General features: G+C 34.3%; 1 protein-coding gene across 6 annotated transcripts in view; it reads right to left on the bottom strand.

Annotated features, from left to right (window-relative positions):
* NBEA (neurobeachin) overlaps positions 1-23,874 on the bottom strand; it is a 488,059-nt gene that overhangs the window by 268,596 nt on the left and 195,589 nt on the right. For 5 of the 6 annotated variants that reach the window (XM_071552778.1, XM_071552759.1, XM_071552769.1 and 2 more), the window contains 3 exons: positions 21,260-21,414; positions 17,264-17,390; positions 12,973-13,100 (listed from right to left, as the gene is read on the bottom strand). In XM_071552778.1, the coding sequence (XP_071408879.1) occupies positions 12,973-13,100; positions 17,264-17,390; positions 21,260-21,414 (410 nt within the window). The remainder of the gene's footprint in view (positions 1-12,972; positions 13,101-17,263; positions 17,391-21,259; positions 21,415-23,874) is intronic. The other variant, XM_071552749.1, reaches the window with a different exon arrangement.

Here is a 23,874-nt window from a genome sequence, read left to right on the forward strand (position 1 = left end):
ACATAAGAGGTATTCTTTGCATCTGGGACCCAGAAATCTAGGAAAGGTATCATCCAGGTCATCAAATGAAATACCTTTAAAATGCTACCAGAAGTCTTTAGAACTCACATCTTAAGATAAACACATCAAATAAACACTAATAGATGAACAAAACTTCCCAGATCTTAATCTATTCAAACCCAGCTCAAAATGATCAACCCTTTTTAGTCCAATTTGTAAAATAAACCAGATCTTAATACTAGCAGAGTATTCAAAAGCATAAGAATGTTATGCAACAGTTTCTTGAATTATTTTATCAAAGTGAGAAAACGTATACTTCTTCACCACTGTAGTTACTAAAAAGGAATCTAAATGGGGACTATAAAAAATCCAGATAGAATCACAGAATGGCAAAAACCCTCGAGAGCATACCCACAGAGAGGGGATTTATTACAATGTATACATGATTTAGATTTTAAAATTACAGACTTTGGTACTGTAATTCCATGAGCTGTAATGATATAGACAAAACTGATGCTGGTGCCCCAGTACTCTGAAGAGTACAGCCCTATGCAAACCAGTTGATTTTTGGACAATTTTCCATTAGTGTAATGGGATGCACAAATTCTCATTCATCAAATGAGGAGGAGAAAATTTCATCTATAAAATAAAAGCCACTCAGTTTAACATAGTTTAATATTTTGAAAGCTGATCCAGTTTTTCATTTAATGCCTGTGGTAATTTTTTATTTGGCCAGTAGTCCATTGGGATTTACTCAATATATGCATTTGTGTTTCCCTGTCATTCTCTTAAAACAGTATTTCTTTGTACAGATGTCTTTTCAAATATCTGTTTTGACATAGTGAAATAATTTGCTTCTTCAATTGCTATATCAGAACAGACTTAAAATTTACATCAATCTATCATGCATCAATTGAGAAACTATTCTAATCAGCATTAATAACACAAAAATATTCTCTTCACATAAAAGAATTTAGCACAAATGTTAATCAAAAAAACCCAATTTTCTGTTAAATTTAGGTGAAGCAGATTTTTTTTTAGTGGTATGATACTCAATATTTACTAGATTATAATTTCTAAATTAAATGTATTCTCTTCCAAAGTCCTCTTCCAGACTAGGGGTGAAAACATCCAAACTATTGATCACTTTGTGCTGCAGCTGATCAAAATATATTATCTCTAATCTTGAAAATGTCTATAAAATGGAACTATTGCTTTTCTACTGAAGTGTACTTGACTTTCAGGTAGACTTGAAAAACTTATAAACATTTTATTTCAGGAGAAGCCTGGAAGAACTATAAACAAAACCAATCCCGGTTCTAGAAAATCCAAACCCTTTACATATCTAGAAAGAATCTCAATGAAAAGAATTCCATTTCCTTCCCTCCCCCCAAACCCACCCATCCACTGTGAAAATTAAAATATGATCCAGAAAGTCTTCTGGTTTCCCTCTTCATACTAAGCTATTTATCAAACAAGTTGCTTAAAGCTGTGAATAAATTTCTGCCACAGCTGCTGCCATGGAAATTTTATTACAATGGAAGAAATAAGAAAAAAAAATGGATAAAGACATTTAAATATTAAATTAAAATGTGAACATTTAAAAGATTTTTCAAGTTTTCTCATGTGATATTTTCCCAAGATGACATTCCTTTCCTGATGAATTTCCTCATTTTAGAATTAAATTTGTAGAAAAATTACTACATGAAAATAAGGGATAGCAAAGAAGTTGCTACAATACATCTGGAAAAAAAAATCAAACAGCTTTTCTGAGATTTTATATTCTACTGATTCCTCACTATTTTCTCCTTTCCCCCTCTTTTTTTTTCCCAGTACTTCACCTCCTCTCAAACATATAGTACAGGAAATACACTTTGAAAGTATTACCTCAACAGTGAATTTTCAAAGAAGTACACATGAAGAAATAAGAACATTATTTTCACTCACTAACACAAGCAAATGTTTATACTTTCACTACACCTACAGTACTTTCTCCTCATCTCAAGAACCTTGAAAAACTCTTTCTAAAGCTGTCAAAAGTGATACCTTGGACCCCAAATGGCCGCCTCTAGAATATCATGTTTTCCCTGAAAAGCCATTACTCAATGTTATATTTTCATTAGGTATGAAATTTTATTTTTACTTCTGAAGTTTACCAACTTTTTCTTAGCTTCAGTCTAGAACTTATTCCTATTTGATGCCCTCTTTTCTGTGCTTGTTTATTCTTTTTTTGTGTCTCTCCTCTTTCTATAAACATAGGAATTGCCTTTTTTGTTTCCTTTCTACTATTTCCTTCTAGTTCTTTGTTACATTCTTCCTGTCACTAGGAGAAGTATTTTCATCGTGGCATGATACAACTGAAATATATGTCTGGTGAATGACAAAAAAAGGCTTGTAAGAAAAGGTTAAGCTGCGCAGCAATAAAACCACTTACTCTTTACTGGTCCTCCTTACTTCTTTATATGTCTTCTCTTTGGCAGTCTTGGGGCCACACTGAGTGAACCAGTGCAGCTACAAGTAGGAAGCATAATAAAACCTTGCAGAGCTTGTGCAGCTTCCTAAATTTCTAAGGTTAAGATGACTATTATTTTAACTAGGTGTGATCTCCTGACTAGCAAAACTAACTTTTATACCTAGCTGAGCAAACTGTTGTCAAACTAATATTTTGCTTATACAGTAATTGTTTTCTGAGAATTCAGTAACAAGGAAAAATCTATCTCCCTTTCCAAGTGAACTTCGCTGACCTTATTTGGCAGCCATCACACCTTGCTCCTATCCTGAAGCCCTGCTGACAAATGGTAATCATTCTGAAACAGTGTCTCTCAAAACACAGAAACATACCGCAGTCACAGATCTCTTGAAGTAACTCATATTTCTCATGCTTCAGTTTTCTTTATTTACTTGACAGTAACATTGTTATGGACTCTCCCTAGACCTGCTTTGACATCACTTTGCCATCTTAATTTGACATATCACAACTGTCTCTGTTGTCTGACAAGTTCTTTCAGCATGAGAGTTTCTCATTGCAAGAAAATCTCCAGACAACAAGTATAAAGAGACTGAATCATAAAATTCCATACACCATCAAACAAAAAATAAAATATGATATGATAGAATAGATGTTTAGCTGGTTTGGGGTTTTTTTCTGAGGGAGGTAGAATTTGACATAAAGCTACATTGAACATGGTAAAGATATAGTATCTTACTTCTTGCAAAAATAATCGTAGGTCTGAAGGGAGTCTGTTAAAATCTAAATAAATCAAGTTTTATGGTTTATTAATGTCTATGTTATAATTAAGATTTTTTTCTTATCAAAAGAAGGCCTATAAATAGATATAGTTTTAAGATTCAAGCGTAGTAGTTTCTCATGTTAATTGAATCTAGAAGTTTTGTACAATATTCCTTTCTTAAGCCTTGAAGGCATGGAAACAAGCACATTCATATTCAATGGGACGAACTGTAGAAGTGCCTGTAAATCAACAGGACAACTAAGGGATTTTGGTAAATCTGGGCACTAATTAGAATGTTTTGGTCTGGGTCATAAGAAGAGGTGGTAAGTAGACACAAAGTTAAGGAATATAGAAGGAAAAACTGCAACGAGCCCTAAGGAACTTAATTTCGTAAAGAACCTGGACATAGAGTTCAGGCTGCATGGATAGAGATTATTAGACTGTGCTCCATGAGAAATACATCTTTCAGGGCAAAACCTGATACAGAGATGTTATTTGCACCCTATAGGTTTTCAGAGTTAGGTAGTTCTCGGGAAAGCACTGGAGGTATAATAAAGTAGATTGATTCCACTTTTAAGCCTTTAGAGGACAAGGGGTGGGGCAAATACCAGCCTAACTGTTTCAAGTCCAAAATCAGGCAGAGTCCCCTGCTGAGTTCTGAATGATGAATTAAGTGGAATAAGAACCAGAGAACCTCTGCCTGTGGGGAGCTTCAGTCACAGCATGAACATCCTGTAGATACTGAATACCTTTTTGGCACACCACCTCGTTTTTCTTTGGACCTGGACAGTAGAGGAGAAAATAACAAAGGGGGGAAAGGTGGCTGTTCTTAAAAAAAAATAAAAATAATTCTACAACTTAGCCCAGTGTTACCATTCAGCACTGCTGTATAGCTGATATGATGAGTCCACCTACAGGCTGTGTTACAGTAGTGCCTGTACATGTTAAGAACTTTCTCCAGAATCTTTTAAAAATTATTTCCTTGAAAAAACTAAATAGATATCCTGCTAACTTTAAGGAAAACTTACTTTAAAAAAAATTTCCAGTAAAGCTGAAAGTTAGGACAAGAAGAAAGACAGGAGGACATCTGACCTGGCTGTTATTACAACAAAAGGTGGACTATGAAGTCATCAAGAAAGGTATTCTTCTAGAGTTCTAAGGCAAGAAGACCAGTCCTTTCTAGTCTTTATGGCTTGCAACTGGAATACAGTTGACTAGTTTGAAAAAGAAACTTGTGAGAAAGTGGCTAATACTGCTGAAAGTAAGTGAGACCCAAGGGTCACAAACAACTAACTGCTTTTCTTGCTCTTTAAGGGCTCCAGTATTTTTGTATTTCCTTAATGTGCTTTAAAAGAACAGCAATGGGTACTCTTTTGTATCTAACAATAAAATTTTTATAGTAGCAATTTTAACAGTAATTTAGTAACTTCAAACATCTAGTGGCTTCTATATTTTCAAGGATGACTTTCAGAGCTTCTTTCCAGCAAACCTGACTACTTTACACTATTACCAGTTTTTGCTTTCCTAAGAGGATGTATTTATTATTTTTTTATAGCTGCAACTGTTACTAAACTTTACAATTAGTCTCACATTTTCAGTCTTTTTTTTTCTCCATTGGCAAAGCAACAGGACAACACCAATTTCTGTCTAATGGAAACTCCTTACATTTTGGATTGTAAAGATATCTTCATTATTAATCAATGTAATAATGATAATATAATCAACAACATATAATCTGGTTACCAACAATTTCTACCCTTAACTCACACTGGGACCACACAAGTCAAAGAGAGAGGAAAGGGCATGAGCAGTTAACCTCTGTTCCATAGTCTAATACATCTTAGTAAGTGTCCAACTCATTAGACAGGGATAGAGTGCCTCATACATGTAATTAATTATTGGCAGGTTTACTTTCAAAAAGGTGCCAGATGCTATGCATTTCCTAGTTGCTGTCTGGATTTCTGAACTATAATGTTTCCTGCCATGTTAAACATCTGTTCAGAACATACTTCTGCACACAGGAACTTCAGTAAATCAAGAGTTAACTCTTCAAAATCAAATGTATGTGTATCCTTTTTATGGTTGTAATGATAATCCTTTCAAGGTGTCATGAAGGAATATTATGTTAAAGAAAAATGTTCTGTAACTGATGTTGGGGTCATTATAGTTTGAAGATTTCAATGCAGATAAATAGCAGAAACTCCTTTTTTTTTTGGCACCTGCTCTTCAGTACTCCTCTGAATTGGCATCTGTCTTGTCACTAGTAGCATTCTCTGAAAAACTGTGGAAGTTGCAAAGCTCTGAGCCGTGACTGTGCTGGAGTATGTGTAGATAAATAGGCAGTTTGAATATCCACGTAACCCTTCAGCATTTCTTTGTTCCTACCATACAGACTTCTGGAAAACCAGTGTTGTTTTCCGTCTTCATGTGTGTCTGACTCACTGATATTTTTAGTAAAACACATGAGCAGTCCCAAAGCATATGCGGAAACATGAGCACACTGTGGAGCCTTTCATTAACATATTAGGAACTAATCATACCCAATCACAGATAAAGGATTTCTTACAACAAATTTCTGACATGCCTATAAATTGCAGTTTGAAATTCATTAACTGTTTTTCCTGTTTATGAAGGGATTACAACATCTGCAGGCAGGATTTCAATCAGCAGTAGTATTTTGAATTATATCCATTGGAGGATTTCATGCCCTGTTTCAAAAAGACCTATTGTATTCTTCATTGTAAAAACCTAATCTTGCTAATTACTTGCAGAACTTCTTAAAGTAAAAAAGGAAAATACATGAACTTTACACTTACTGAAGAAAAGTATTATTTGTAACTCATTATTGTTCCAACCTCTTTATCTAAACAGGTCTTATTTTCAGACAGTAGTGAGGTTTCTTTGAGATCTTTCTGTGACTGTTTGCAGGTAAGATTAAAAGAAATCTATGAAGAGGAATCTTACTACCACAAATTCAGGAAAACTTTCTTATAGAGGACTGGGTCAGGAAATTCACTGGATTTAAGTTCACTGTACTAAACATGGAGTATCATCTCTTCCTAGACAGAGATGAAGGTATATTGAAAAACCTAGGGCATAAGGAAAGAAATAGTGGGATGTGGCATGGCAGAGAGGAAATACATAATAAACTCCTTAGCCTTGAAAACCAATTCAGAGTTCCTGACCCCGTAAAATTCTTTATTCTGATTGAACAGAGCAATCATGTCCAGGGAGACACACATTGCAAATGACACTAACCTGACTTCTCTGCAGAAAGTTTTAACATTCACCTTGATTTCTTACAGGGATTCTCTGATGTCTAATAGGGTTGTCTAATAGACTGCTCTCTGTCTCACTTTCTCAATTGCTTTCCTGTACCTTTTGCTGCAATACCCATAGTGTATAAATACAGTATATTACACAGCTTCAAATGAATTGGATGTGATTTTTTTGAGTTACTATTCAGTTTTCCCTGTCTTCACTAAATGTTGGTGGCATACCCCAAATAACAGTGGAGAATAAATATCAAATCTGATTAAGAAACACACATGTAATTACTGCCTCACCCAAGACATTATACGGTGTCTTCTCTTTAAACAGGTTTGTATATTTCTGAATACAGTGTAAAAACAGTATATCTTAAGCAACCTCTGTTAAACTGGCCAACAAACTGAAAAATCATCAAGAGAGTAAAAGTCTAATCCTCCTCATCTAGTGTGATCACACAAGTCTCTGGTTCTCAAAAAATCCTATTAGAGTACACCTATAGCTATGTAGTTATATACTTGCAAGAGCTCTCTGAAATCTGAGACCAAACTATAGCTGGCATGAGCTTTATATGAGGCTTTCCTGAAAAGACAAATTTCATTATGCAGAGAAAGCAGAAAACGTCTTATACTAAAATGAACTTCAACGGATTGATTAAAAAACTTATGTAAAAATATCAATGTGTTTATATATATACATACACACACCATCATACATAACAAATGAGAAGAAAGACTTATGTCATAAAGCAAGACCAATGCTGACCATCTTTTATGCCTCAAGGGAAGATGATACCTTCTTGACTGCATCTACAGTTGAGATGCAGTTAACAGGAGAACAAGGGGAAAAACACTGTTTTTTTATTGTTTTCTGCAGGTGGCTTGCTGGCATTGAAGTACACCTATCTATGACCATGTGAACAGATGCATTGATGGCAATGTTAAAGCAAATTAAGGTTAATGCAGACTATCATTCTTTGCAGGATACAGCACAGAGGAAATGGGCGTACACAGGCTCCAAACAAAGAAGCTCCAAAACCATCCTGCAATACAGGGCAGTTTTCCTCTTGAGAATGTGGCTTGAACACTATATTTAGAAAGAATGTTTAAAACATCATGAAGACTACAACTGACATTGATCGCAACAGTTAAGGGTAAGCCCTATTAAAGTTTTCCAATTATATTTATCCTCATTAGGCATTCTGTTGGTAGAAAGGCTAAGACATCTTGTACTACTTAACTTCTTTTTATCTCTTTGGTACATTAAACAAATTGAGCTCCCTACATTGTACTTTGTGGAGTTTATCTCCCATCCATCAATCACTCTTCCACCCTTTTATTTTGTTCTCTCAGCAATGTGTGTGTATCACTCTTTAAGTGCCAACTATAGAACCAGATAGTATGAGTTTTACTGAAGTTGTGCACAGAAATGACATCATCTCCTCATCTGTTCTTCCTAGGCATTGGATCAGTCTTTGTTTCCTCAGCACTAAGCTAAGGGAGCCAAGTATCCCAATTATTTTGGTAATCCCTACATTTTTTGTGTAGCTTTATCATCTCCTAGCCTGTAGGTGTATAGTCTATGTTCCTTGCTTCTAGAAATTGGACTCAGCATCTAACTGTGTTGAAATAAGACATTTTCCTTGAGATTTTGCTTAGTCCATAAAATTATTTGACATATGACGCCAGTGGAATTCCTTTGCTTCTCATTTTGTATATCTCCATCTAAGCATCCATTCCCAGCATCTTGCTGGGAAAAATTCTGCACTATAACAAATACTGTTAATAAAAATTGCAAAATAGAATAAAAAACTGGGTAATAGAAATTTCGGGAATATGAATAGCTTAAGGTTTTATTTACATGCTCTTAATTCCGGCTAATAAAAATTTTAAAATCATAATGTTATTTATCTATTCCTTTATCCTCTTACTTGCTAGTATTTATTAATTTATTTATTTTTTCGGACTGTTGTCTACATGCTGTGCTACAGATTGGTAGGGCAATTACCAAAGGCTAATTAGTTGAAAGCAAGCATGCCTGAATACACAACCAACCATTTTTTGGATGTGGCAGAGCGAGATAAAAGAACGAGAGCACATTAGAAAGATTCTGAAATATTTCTAAAGAAAATCCAAGGACCATGTTAAGCGGAAAAAAAAATTTCTTCATCAGAAAGTATAAGGGATTTCCAGATGACCACAGTATCTTAGGAAAATGGTTGCCCTGGTTTTCCTAATACAAAACTCAGTCCAGTTCAGGAAATCAGAAACTGATCACAGTATTGGTAGATGCTACAGTGATGTTACACTTGTGGTCTTTGGGAGCTTTTAAAGTAGTGTCATCTAGCACCCAAGTTCTATCTGTGGTTTCCAAAGGAATGTTTTGGACAATTTTTCAATTGTTTCAAGAAGCTTCCCATCAAACACTGTACAAAGCTAGTCCATCACCACTTCTGCTGAATGTTTTCACAGGTTCAGGTGGTGAGTTAATGAGAAGAAACAGATTCTGCTCGTATCGGCACAAAAACATTCTCTGTTTCATCTGAATTGATTTGTGTGTGTATCAGAAACATATCAAATGTACACCAAAGAATTTGTAAGAGCTCTTTTGGAGCAGGGCTACCTGGTGATCTTCTACCCAGCTAATGAGATAGGAAGATAAAAGCATCAGTGATGTTTGTTTGGTATTGCACTACAGGGAAGGGAAAGCATTCTATGTGACTAGGTTTCAATTATGGATTCAGTCATCAATTCAATTGTGAATTCCTACAGCTCAAGAATAGCTGTAGTGAAAATATTTTTACCCATCTGTGCTTGACAAAAAGAGGATATAGCTTTTCTTTCGTTTACAGATCAGATTACACTTGCCTGTAACATTTTCACCTAAAAGCTAGAATGTTGTAACGCACTTTACATGGAGGGAATTTGCAGACCATATGGAAACTACACTTAGTGAAAACATATCTACGCAAGTGTTAAATGGAATTCCACAATGAGCTCTGCTAAGCTCGAGTATGTGACCTACACATATTGCATGTTTGTTTCCAATTAGTTTCTGCATGGACAATTTTAACCTTTGAAACTTCTGTTCTCTGAGGCATTGAAAGAACCTCAGCTGATGAACCACAGGAGTGTTGGGCTGGTTCTGGCACATTCTATTTGAAGCTATTTGCATCCAATTGCAGATCAGTCCTTTTTAACCCACTTAAAAAATACTCTGAGAAGTTGATGAAACATTTGAAATTCAGTTGAGTGTAAGATACCTTTGAAGAAAGAACACGTTTTGAAAAAAGGAGCAAGTAACTGTTTTAGTAATTAGTAGTTTAGTAATTTTAGTAAGTAAATAGATGTCTCCTCATCTATGTATTTACCAACAAATAGATTCTGCAATGTCAGATTACTAATTGATAGGGTTCCTCTGATACGAGTTACATTTGGAAATTTACATGAACAAACAAGAAAGTTTAACTATTTTGAGTATGAGTAGGCCAAATTTTTGGTCTAGACTAACCAGATAATTTCAGCCCATTCATTTCAACTCTAATCAAAAGTTAAGAAGCCACTTAGACATTATGTACAATTTACTCAAACAATAAATCAGCCAGTCGTCAATGGGACAGAGTGATGACACAAGCTAAAGAAAGATGAGGTGGCAGGGTATGACTGCAAGACTTTTCACCAAAAATTTGAGGCAGCCAAACTACTACAAAAAGGTGAAATTACAACTAAGTTATACACACATTTCCAAAAATATACTAACAACACCTATCTTAAAGCATCAGAAATTCTAGAAAGTTTGCATTATTAACCTGCTCTAGAAGTATTAAAATGAATTTTGTTTTCAGTTCCATTTTATTTTGTGCTCTCCAGTATGCAAAACCTCAACTACAGAAGTGTGGATATTCTTACCAAATCTGAAAATTATTCAGTATTTCTTACACACACATGCATAAGAGCATTTTAGAGAAGGCTTCAGGAAAAAGCACCTGCCATCAAGGATGCCTGACAGTGTTCAGCTTTTAGCACAATCTGATGGGAGTAAGACTTTGTACAATAAAGAGGTTTTGAAAAACAGCAAAGGAAGGAAGGTATTATGATGTGTCAAGCTTGAATAATCAGAAAAAAAGGACATGCTTCATAGACCACAACAGATACTTTTATGGTGATCAATTTGAAAAACTGAGCCTTAAGACTTGGTTATATAAAGTTTATTTTCCACTTATAAAGCAACAAATTAAACTATTTCACATAAAACTATCAATCTAATTACTGCATGCCAGTAATAAAAGAAAAAATCAAACTTCAATTATCAAAGCCTCACAGGAATTCTATTTACTCACATATCCTGAATAACATCACTAAAAACCTGTTTTGTACAGTCATTACCTGGAGAGCACTTTCAAGTACTTCAAGGACCACCACTGGCTTTCAGTAAGCAATGACAGGAAATTTCTCAAAGTAAATCAGGTACCAGACAAGGAGAAAATTTAGAATTCTCTTTTAAATTCAGCTTAGTTAAGATCAAGGGTCTCATATAGGCAATGATAAAAGAAAAGATGAGAAGTATACAATAACTAAAAAAGCAGGTCTCTGAATTGTTTGCTAAGAAATAAAAAAGCCCAACTATTCCAGAGGAAGCAAACAGAAATTCAAGTCCTGAACTGTAAAAACTGATAGTTTACTTGGATTTTTTCCTTTACACATTGCCATTTCAATATCCTGGGTAAAAAGGACTGGTTTTTAGAAATCAGGAATAATAGAGTGATTGAAGAGAAGGTTAGACATAACATTAAGGAAAATATTGGATGAGGAAGACATTGCTTGTTTTGGAACTCGGTGTTTGGTTTGTAAACAATGTTTTCTGAGACTGAATTGGGTCACTGAGTCATAGATGGGGCAAAATCTGGAATGACACTCCAGGTGGTTATCAAAAGCATGCTACAGTCAACAAAACATGTCTCTGGATAGGCAGAGAGATAAAATACTGCTGTACAGTTGTGAGGTTCCTGTGGCCTCTAGCTTTTCAGTTTTTGTTATATCCCAGGAACTCTTGTAGCCTCGTTCATGATATGAATCTGACCAAAACACAAAATCAGAACACCACTGGTGAAGAATTTTTTTTAATCTATAATAGAAGTCTAGTAACACTAAGACAGTTTTAGTTGTACTGTATGAAAAATATAGTACAACTACTTAATTGTCAAACAGAAAAAGATAATGCAAGGATTATGCAACCAATTTCACTGAAATAAGAGATTTAAGAATGTAATCCATCAAATATCTTACAGTCATTTCAATGTGCATCTCAGACCATTAACTTCAGGGATTGTTAAGTGAGAAGTGCAACTTACCCACAGCTATAAATTTAACAGTATAAAATGCCTGAATCTTCCGAGAATTACTAAGCTATTATACCATTCTTTGGTATTATTAAATAATACTATCAAACAGCAATAAGAAAAAAATAAAGGGCTCTTTAGGAGATTCAGTTGCAAGGTGCAAATATTTCTAGCAACAAGGGCCAACATTGTGAGGAGTAATAACTGAGACAATAGAAAAACTTTACACAAGTATTTAGATAAAACACATGAATAATAGAAAGGGTTCTGGAATTTGAATACAAAATTGTATTTTCTTCTGTGTAAATCTTCATATATTACAAGCTTTGCCTTAATGAGAATTTTTCTCTCAATAAACAGCACTATGGCGTGTAAGAACAATCCTGGATGGAAAAGGTTTACTTGACTGAATATATTCCTCTGAAGATACAATGTGGGAGCAGTGCATGCTCATTCAAGTTCCCTCTTTACTATTTTAACTGCATTAGTACTGATTCATTACTTTGTTCATGAGCTTGCCATATTTGCACTTTCTGCATAATTTCTGTGTTACTTACTGCTTCATTTATGAGGCCAATTGTCTAACTATGAACTAGTAAAGACAACACATAAAACCCCACAAAAATCCTTGAAAGTGTTCAAGGATACTTATCTTTAAAAATTATCACTTTTTATTTCCATCTAGGGGCAATCCTTTATCTGCTTGTGTGAGTCAAACCAACCTATCTGAGGAAATAATGTCCCTCCCTTATAGAGATACATGTGTCACTAATGTTGGAGCACAGTCTTCCTTTTACTTTCTTCTATGGGAATTGATTACATTTTTTAATTGCATTTTTCACTAGTTTCTCAAGGCCAGATTGAAGCTTGAATTATTCTGAGGAGTGAAAGACAAACTACCGAGATGTTTCTACATTCTAAGGTGACAGGATGTATCTTTGCATAGCAAAAAAGGAGTAGAAAAACTATCACTTTTAATTTCTTTAAATGAAATGAACTGTAAGAAAGTGAAATCACAACACATTAACAACTCATTATTTATCAAAAAGAGTTACATAAAGTCTAATGAAAATGAAAAAGTGTTCATATAAAATTACTAAATTTTAAAATAATATAATCTTATAACAGAAACAGTACCTTCAATCAATAGCTCTTGTCCATGACTGCCCAACAATGTTCGGGATAGGAAAGGGGCAAAATCAACAAAAATTTCTCGCAGGAGAGGAGCCACCTTTTCTAAGGCTCTTTCAAGCTTTGCAGTGATACTGTGAAAAAACAGAGACCATGATTGGAAGAACACTTCACAACAGAGGTTAAAAAATTATGTCAAATCATATCTGCTTTTAAAAGTTGCTCTAAGCTTCTTTAGAAAAGAGGATGATTATAATTTGATTAAACTTTACAGGTTTTTAATACCTTTAAGTAAATGGAAACGTCATGTCAGCAGTGTCAGCCTCATAAATCCTACAGCATTTGCAGAGTACTCCAGAACAAGTAAAATTTATATTCTCATTTTCAACATGACAAGAAGAATGCCAGATATTTAAGTGTAAGTCTCTTTCACTTAGTTTATAGACATTCACAGTTTTATATATATTTGAACGCTTGAAAAGAGAGATTTTATTTACCTAAAACAAGCACAAGCAACTTGCTTTTTTGTTCAACATTTGATATTACAAGGGAGTACACAAGAAAGCATTCTACCACAGATATCATGGGAACATGACTTCTGTTCACTTCTTAAATACCAGAAATAATATTTATTTGACTGGGAATAAAAACCTAGCAATAGTATGTGACCATCAGCTGTGTGCTGAGGGTTGTACTCTTTAAGGGTTCTTCTTCCCTTTTAAACCTGACAGGATGTAACATTTTTGCCCTTTGGAACTCCTATTCCAAGGTTAAAACCCTTCAGTGTTATCTTAAAGAAGTAAACTATTACTTTAAAATAGAAATGAAATTACATACATATTCTAGTCTACTAAGAATTTTTGCTGTTCTTTTTCAGATGGTGCTGGCTGAAGGGGTTTTCATTGTGCTTGTGTTATGGCAACAAAATATTGTCGTTTAAAAATGCAGTCATAGGAAGAAGTTTCACTTATTGACAGAATATAAGAAAATGAACACTGACATTTAAATTTTATACTTTATCCACTATCTATAAACAATAAATTAATGAGGACATTTAAATTCAGATCATGTGAAGATCCCTACATTTAAAAAGAAAGTTGACATTATAAATACATTAGAAGTTTTCCTACATTAGCATAAAATTATTTTAATGAACTTCTATTGCTTATTTTCTTTCAGTGTGCTGCTGTTCCATTTGAAATTCAAATATTGATTTTCTAATACTCTATAGAATGGATTCATATCATCAGCCTTTGTTTTAAAGGATTGTTTGAAGTGAATTTCACTGTGGTAAAGCCTCTATTGACTGGAGTTGAAATGTAGGTGACTAGCTTATAGTTTTAATTTGCAACATGAATCTTTTGCTGATAAAGATAAAAAAACTCCTAGAAGCATCTAGACATCTTTAAGACATATTTGAAAAGATACCTTCAATGAAAATTGTTTTAGAAGCCTAATTTTAAAGTTGATTTAACTCCTAAAACTTCACATACAATTGCAAAAAATTCCAAGTTTAAATGCTTTGAAATTAATATCAATTTTTATTTAAGAAGCAAGTAATATTGGAGGTGCAAGTGTGCTATTAATCAACACCCTGGATGAGTTACTAACAAACACCTTGTTATCCCATGGGCAGCTGATGGATCTTTTTTACTATATGCATATTAACGGACAATTTGGAATAGTATTCTGTGAAAATATGAGATAAAAGGTGAGTACTTTTTAAAAATGAGTATGAAAGGACAGAAATTAATATTTAAATAGAGAAAGAATGAAAATAATCCTTTACCTTATGTAAACCCCTGCTGCACTGACATGTTGAAAACTGACTAGAATTCTGGTCCTACATTTCCAAAAAGCACTAGTAAAATTAAGAAATAAATTTACACAGAGATCCCAAAAATTTTTTCACGAAAGCAGGTGCCCCATCTGCTACTTTTCCTGTACTCACACATACAGAGGAGTGAGACTGAGCTCATTCTAAAATCATTTCTAACATTTGTTATACCTTACAAAGTATATTGCAATCACTAGGGAACTCTCTATCGAGATTAATGTAACTATTTTTCAGGAATAAACTATGACATTTTAAGGGAGTTTTGTAAAGAAATAATATTTAGGTTTCCCCTCTCTATTTCTAGACATTCAAGGCAAACAAACTCTAAATAGTTTCCAAATTCAAGATTATTTAATTTGCAGATTAAAGGCAACACATATCAGAAAATAAGCTATCTATAAATATCTGTAATATATATATAATAGATATGATATAATATATAATGCATACATTATAATTTATTATCTATAGTATATAGTGTGTGTGTATATATATATATGTAAATTTTATATTTAAAATATATCATTTATAGATAGGTGATAAACTGCCATAGGAAACAGGAAAGATTAAAAGACCACAGTAGATTAAAAGAAACACTTGTAAAACTGTGAGCAAAAGGACTCCTATGGACAGTTCTTACTACCTACTCTTTGAATTGGTCACAAGAAAGTGCAAGGAGAGGTGAGGGAGGCCATACACTGTCCCAGTCCCAAGTATGTAACCTTCCCAACCTCACTCCAAGCCAAATCTCCACCTCCAAATCAAGACCATTAAATGTCTAAAAGTCCAACATAATTCCTCTCCTCACTTTACCCTACTCAGTGTACAGTCATAACCAGCTCTTTTCCTATGTAGTTGCTATAACGGAAAGCTTGGATAAGTTAGCTGACTTCATGCTCTCTGTTCCCACAAACAAGTCTGACTTTTAATCTCATAAAAGTTAAAGCACAATGAACTTATATGAAATAACAAAAAATTATTATACATTATCAAAATAAAGGTTGTTTTTCAGGCTGAGGGGATGGGAGTGGGGAAGGGTCAGAGAAAAGGAAAACAAGCCCAAAATACATTCCTTAGGTTGATTAGATTTTAAGTTATCTACATGTCAGTCACGAATCTCAGTTGCTACTTAGAGTACAACTACTTCTGTGTTCAAATTCTGAATTCAAAACTTGAATTCCAGATTTTACAACCTAAAATTTTTTTATTCCAGGACAAAAACTTTAAAAATGCCTGTGAAAAAACCAGAACATTTCACTGTTTAAAATAAGTGAAAAAGAAACTAATTAATGATCCAAGTGAATTCTAGTACACCTCCTTAATTTTACCAATTTTATTTTAACACACATATCTGAATTTTAAAAAAGATTTCATGCTGAGTGAAGCATTGTCCTAGCATATGAAGACAAGAAGCAAAAGGAGTGGTTTAATTACACCACAATTTTATTAACTTGCCTCATAAAACTGTCAAGCAATAAATAAGATCATACAAATCGTCATTTTCTCCTTGAACATTTGCATCCTTTTGGAGTGGAGCCAACAGCCCTTCTGCCTTCAGCCTGTGCCTGACCCATTGATGTGATTCCACCTGCACCACCTTTAGGTAGAGCCAGAAAAAAAGGGCATTTTTTTCAGTGTGTGTTAAATCACTGAAGCCACAGTACTTTTTTTACAGGTAATGTAGGGCCCTTGATTTAGGTTTATTTTCTTTCTAGTTCATTAGGGAACGAAATCACTTATTCATAAGCTTTTAAGCTTGTTACCTCATGAACACCTAGCTTAGTGCTTCCACTCCAAAATTCTTAAAACCGTTCCTAGCAGTGGCCAGCCAGCTAAGGGACACTTGGCCATCCCTTAGTATATTCTGTATCAGCTTTTTAGGGTAGATGTGTGCCTCTTCAAAAGGTCAAAAATTTGTCTTTGGAGTGTGCTGCAGCAAAAATGAATATTTTACACTATACTAACCTATTATACAAGATATTTAACAGGATTTTCAGAGGGCATTTTCCTGGCTGCCAGTCAGTGTAAGAGAGGCATTAGCTACCCCAGCGCATGAGTCTCTTGCAACACCAACTCAGATCTGCTGCACCATTTAGTCAGCTGTGCAAATAGAGGTCTGGTTTTGTCCTCTCAAAAGAGGTTGAGTCTCTCTTTCCATTTTCTATGTCCATTACCAAATTGTGCTCACATTCCAATTCGTACTATCATCATTGTACAAAGTAAAAAGCCAGTTCACTGAACAATGACTTTTAATTTTAGTGTCTGGCATAGTTTGAACAAGTCAGATTTTTCAGTTCAACCAGTCAGAATTTTCAGTGGTTATTTTAGTATATACATTCTTAGTACCAAAAAGATATACATATATTATAACTACAATAATGCACATTAAATGAGCTAGTATTTTTTTTCTTTGTACACTATGTTTGGAGGAGAAATTATAATTAGACAGAACTTGTGTACCTCATATTTTCAGCTGAATCCTCTGGCATTGGAGCAACTGTTTGGACAGCTGGGAGATTTTTGCTAGTAGCACCATTCACAAAGCTGGATGACGAAGAGGAAGAAGAAGATCCTGAGTCTACTGCACCTGTCCCCCAAAAAACACAGACCTTAATTCAGTCTTAAGAAACAAAACCTTTGGAGGCTTTTAATACAGTCCTTGTATTATTAATCTACTTTTAAGTAAGGAAATAATGTTATTTATTATAAGATAATGAAAACAATTCCATATAATTATCATGTCAATTAATACCTTATTTAGCTAGTATAAAATAATAAACTTAAAAAGCTACTGAAAATCAGACAAAATAAATCCTTACCTCATTTTCATTATTCCCAAATTACATTCCAAAGTTGAAAACATTTTTACATCATCCTGTAAAGCAAGATCTCTCTAAAATAAAGGTATACTTAAGACAAGCTTGAATAGAGAATAGAATTTCAAATTTTTTTTTTAATATTTCTATATACACGCTTGGCTGCCCAGTTGCAACTGGCAGAAAACAGAATACAGATTAAAAAATTACAGAGAAAATAGAAAATATATATATCTTCAGGAAGCAATGAGGGAAACAAGTGTCTAAGGTGTATTAAGACTAATTACAGTTTTTCTGTTCCCTTCCTTGTGTCAAGGAGAATTGTAAGATCTTAAAAGTAGGGAAGGCAGTGGGGCTATCATTTTAATGGATCATGAACAGCTGCCCCAAAAAAAAAAAGACAGAGCACAGATTTATACTTTAAGTGATCTGGGTCAGAGCTAAGGGCTAAACTTAGACTCTAAATGCCAATCTATCATGTTTGCTGAAATGGTACTGTGAGTTCGGCCTCTCTGAAGCAGACCAGCAAAGGCTCAGAGTGGCCATGAACAGTGAGAGTGCTGTGATAAATGCTGTCTGTGTTCTGCTGCACAGTCCTGCAACACATCACTGCAAGAGAGGTAGCAACAAAGAGTCTTGTACTTGGAGTTCAAAGCCTGAGGGACTGCAATGCTACTAGAGATGAAGCTGACAGGCAAAAAGATTTATTCAAGTTAGCAATGAGCAGTGGAGAACCCCAGAGTAGAGATCAACTACATTATTCTGGCAATTTTAAAAAATTGTAATTGTTAACTCCTATTGCTGGTCATTTTTAGCAGTTGATACATCACTGTCTTTTGCATTACACAGGTATGTATTCTTTTTCAGCTTCCTGCACAGCTACAAGCACTTATGGTTCCTTAACTGCTTAAGCAGTCAGCCAGTAGTGAAGTAGAGGTTAAATGCTGGTAATAGTTAAATATCTTCTGGCAGCAGGGATGATTTTTTTTTTAATTTGCCTTTAAATAATTGTTAATGATAAAATAACTAAAGATTAGGATTCTGACTAGCTCATTTAAGAACATTTACATTCAAAAGAGTATCAAAATGCAGCAGGATTTGCTGGGCGTGCTGACACTGGAATAGCTGGTGAAGTTCAGGAAATAGATTGAGGCTGTTTGATCTAGGCTGTTATTTCAATAATGGAGTGGGACATCGACTGTGGTTTACACTGGGTGCTCTGACTTGGATTAAATACAAATTGTAAATGTACTCAAACATATTGAGAAAGAAACACAGAAATATACGGTAGGCTCTCTCTCACAGCCTAGGAGTCACAGCAACTTACTGGGAAAAGGATACTTTAAAAAGATTAAGGATATATCTATATATATAGAGAGAGATACATACATATATATATATATATACACATACATATACATACATATATATATATGCATGTGTATACATGTGTGTATTTATATTAATATATACATAACACATATTTTTATTACTTCTTCTCTTTTCCTTCCAAAGTAAAATTTTTCATTAACGTTGATTAAAAATGCAATTCCTAAGTTGTTTAACCAGCTAAGGTTCCACAAGAAAAGGTCAAACAGAGCTAGAACTAGTGGACAACACAGAAGTGAGAATCAGGGTATGAATTACAGAAATCCAATCTAAAACCTATAAAGCCAGTTTCTAAGATAAAAAGATGAGGGAAGAAAGCCTATCTCCCCAAAGATACATTCAAAGCACTAAAGGACTTCAGTAACATACATCTCATTAAATCATGACAGTGACATTGACTATGACAGCGATGGCAGATGGAATGTAAACACCAACTGCAACCCATGAATAACTGAAAAAAACCCACCTTTTACACAAGTCCAACACAGAATATACCTCACAGATATAACTGTATTTCTAGTGTTTCTGTGACATAATGTAAAAACAACTGTAAATAGGTTTGGGAGGACATCTAGTGTTTCTAAAAAATTGTGTTCTGTTTCTTTACCATAGTAAAAAAAAATTAAAAAAAATTCATTGACTACAAGTATATAAACCAGAAAGTTATCTGGATATTTTCTATAGGTCAAAAACTGATGTACATGTTCACTGTTTTGACTATCACAGGCAACGCTTAATTAAAAAGCGCAAAATGAGCATTTTAATCTAATAGATATTTAAATGTTTTCAATGTGATACTACTCTTTAACTGTCAATAATATGTTTGACATTTCTAAAACATTAATATAAAATTCTATTGAATTAGTACTTTTCCTTTGGTTGAGATAATCCATAGATGAGGATTCAAAAGCAATTGCATTAAAAAGAAAGAAGCTATAAGATCTACCAAAACATGCAGCCTTTAATCCACCATGAATGTACCATGGAATCTGCAGTACTGTCCTCTACTAGCAATAGTTCTGGGGAAATGACTGATTTGAAAATGCAATCCCTTACAAACACGAGCTACTGTATTCCAGCCAAAACAGTGCAGATCTTCAATAAGTGAGAAGACTGAAAAGCTTACTACTTTTCAGTATCATTTAGAAAACAAGGTTTCCGATATGGGATATTTTTTTCATAACATAAGAATACCTAAAAGGAAATCCATTCAAGATTAACAGAAGTGTCTACACAAATGGAACTTTTCATAGAAGTGATAACATTTTTCAGAGCATTCGTTCCTCCCATCTGCCTCAGGATAATTAGAGCTTAGGGGGTTTTTATTCTATTCTTAGAAAAATCAAAGTTCTATTATCAGGTATTAATCTGCAAAAGGAAAGAAAAAAAATGAGTGTCTTCAAATTACTCCATAAAGCAGAAGGATGCCAAAAGCTTCCCCCTCCCTTTGCTGCAACTCCAGGGAATTTTTCACATTCTCAACCCTTGACTGAAGTTGTGATATCCTTGAAGAGAGCTCTTCTCTCAAGTGCTTTTGCTTATTTTTGAAAGAAAACAGACTATAGCCAGACATTTCAGAGGAGTTTAAGTAAATATCAGTTCCTGTCAGTAAAGATTAATTTCTCAATGGAAACCACAGTCTCCATGGTCAACAGGCTCCTTCATGATAGATAATTCCATTATATTACTATTAAAAAAAATAAAAAAGAAGTTCTAGTCCTCCTTCTATAGATCACAATAAACAACTACCTATAAGACATGCATACAGTTATATTCAGCAGTTTCTTACTGAAAAACTTCAAAATATCATAGCATAATCTTTATTGACAAATAGTAACTGTCCAAAATATTCACCCTCCGCAATCTGCGCTATATTTATTAAGTAGTAAATTGTCTTTACTTTCTTTGATATGCAAAAAGAGATTAATTGGTATGTCTCACATAAGCATCCTCTACTGCTGAGAGCAAGAAAAGTTAGCTCATTTAAATTCTAATGTACACTTATAAAACAATATTGAGGCTATGTATAACTTATTGAAGGCTGTGCAAGTCCAATGCGCACTATCAAAGATTATAAACATAAACCCAAAGAAAACACTGTCTCTAATAAAGGCCAAGGTTTTATTTTTCAACTACAAAAACAACAACAACAAAAAGATGATTAAAAAGCAAAACACCACTGAAGGTAACAAAACAAAAACAAAACCAGACAAATTAAAATGAGGGTCACAAAAATATTTAAGGACAATACCTGTTGTATTAATCATACTTTTTGGTGTAGCTCCTGTTGCAGCAAATATATTAGGTGTACTACCCGGTGGCAGTCCGCTCCCAGCTGTGGCAGCTCCAACAGTGGTAACAGCCAGGCTACCTGGAGGGGGTTTCTTTACTGGTACAACCACACTCCTATGGAAAAGGAAGCAGCAGATTACTAAAATTGCGCAAGAGAACCAGGAAGAAATTTGATGGGTTTAGGCCATTGTGTAACAGTGTTGCTGAGGAATACATAATACTGTAAATTTTCTTAACCTTTCTGAAATAGGTTAAAACCAAGTTAACAGGCCCTACACCCATACTTCTCTCCTTTGCAGCTCCATGTGATCCTGAGAAACTCAGTTTGTCTTTCAGTACCCACGGCATGGGAACACATCATCACTTCAATGATATGTTGAGAACACTGCAGTCATTTGTGTTCTATATTTGTAAAGAAAATGTTAATGGTCAGAAATTATGTCAGCAGTCTAGCAATCTATGTAGTCTTAATGAGTATGTTCATTTGTTGATCTTACTGAAGTTACCTAAGAATTTTTTTTGCCAGTCATCTGAACTTTTGAATACAGTAGTTTACTCCTCAGTATCATGAACGTGCTAGTCTTCCAAATACCGTAGACTAGCAAGCATAATTTTGGACTCAGACTTCTACAAAACTTTCATACTCATCTAAATCAATAGCACATGATGTACACTGATCAACAAAAATGCAACACAATAAATATTTGCTTTCACAATATTGATACTGCTAAGGTTTAAAAAGGAGTCTTGAGAATTTGAAGCTTTTAAGAAAACAACAAGGCTTTCATACAAAAAAATCCAACACAATATCAAAGTAGAAAACATTGCATTCAAACAAACACTTTTTCACTTAGTCTTAAATCATACTTCTTTTTGTAAACCTTGAAAACTAAAAGACTTGCCCTTCGGAGAAAATCAGTATTTTTCCAAAACTGGACAGCGGTCATAGTGCAAACAAGTATATTTGTATTTTTCTATTAAATATTTCCATTTATCTATAAAACCCCCTGTTCCTTAAAAGTCTATTTCACTAGAAAACCTGAGTGAAAAATAAACCTGGAACAAATCATACCTGTATAATGTTGAACAACATATTTTCATCATTATATACATGTTTTCTGTTTAAGCAGATACATTCTTCATTAATCATTGTAATAAAAAAAAAGAGCAAGAAAAGGCAATTATTTACGGTTATAAGGTCACATTTTACTCAAGAACTTTGTCTGGTTATTATTTTGTTATACTTCTGTGTAAATAGGATGGCGTATGATGAATCAAAATCAATGTTTTACAGTAATGTATTTTGTTCCTATAGGTCTAAGTCTCCAGTCTCCCTGAATTTTAGGTGGGTGATGACAGTGTACAAAACAATCCAGAAGCATTCATTTTCTCACATTTTTTTAGAGAGGTTACAATGTCAGTTACGTCTCTGCATCCTGAATAACAGTTTTACCCCTACCCTGAAGTACATACTATAAGAAAGGTAATTTTAGGCTTATCGATGGTTTTTTTGTCTCATTCAATTTAAATTAGGAGAAAATGAGTTTGAACGATGCAATAGGTATTGATTAAGATAAGTGACCCTAAAATAATTGCTTTTGTCTCTAGTTAATAATCTCTTACAATCATTGCTGATATGAAGTGTTTACACAGCAGCTACAGCTGAACAAAGTTGGGTCCACAGGGGTTAGATTAATCTGCTCCATAACACCATGAAATTTCCTAAAATTAGCTCCAATACACATACAAAGATCTCTAGCTCAATTAATACTGCAATCAAATATTTGAGTTTGAATTGTTCACACATACTGAATAAGTACTCAAGAGCAGAGTTCCTGTAGTGCCATAGAAACACGAGAAGAAATTAGGACTTGTGTCTTAAGTAGGAGCAGTTACCAACCGTATTAATTTCAAAACAGAACTACTGTCATTACCTACCACCTTTGTAGAGAATTGCAATAGAAAGGCTAGGACTGGTGTGAATGACGAAAATCTGAGAAATCTGGGTTCTGAGGCACAAGAAGGATAGTCACAGCTGGAAAAGGCATCTTTGCCTGGCCTATGCTAGTGGCACATAGATTACCAGGTCATCAAGACCACAGACAAGTGTGTAGCTTCACAAGATAACCTGATCTTGCAGACAAAAATAGTGAAGAATGATGACTTGAAGAGCTTGGGAAGGACAGAAAGACTGATGGCAGGTCCACAAGGGGAAAAAAAGGCATATCCAAAATCTGAAAAGAGTTGCCAGGAGATGTGAGAAAGACTTTCTAGCTGTCATTCCATGGTCTTCATGCCACTAGAACAGATCCTGGACCTCTCATCTAGATGCAAACAGAAGGGATGCCTGACTGCTGTATGCTCCTCAGACACACACCCATTCCAGTCTTTGCAAATGTCAGACAGTGTGAGTGAATTACATCTCTTTTGGTTTGAGTTTTATTTTAAGAAAAACAATTTTTTCCTCACATAGGTCTGGTGTTGGTATCTGCTGATTGCTAATACAGTCACTGAAGAAGTATTTCCTATATTCCTGCGACTTGTCTAAACATGAAGCTAAATTCAAGGTTGTCC

The sequence above is a fragment of the Pithys albifrons genome, chromosome 1 (genome assembly GCF_047495875.1).
Source record: "Pithys albifrons albifrons isolate INPA30051 chromosome 1, PitAlb_v1, whole genome shotgun sequence".
Classification (NCBI taxonomy): domain Eukaryota; kingdom Metazoa; phylum Chordata; class Aves; order Passeriformes; family Thamnophilidae; genus Pithys; species Pithys albifrons.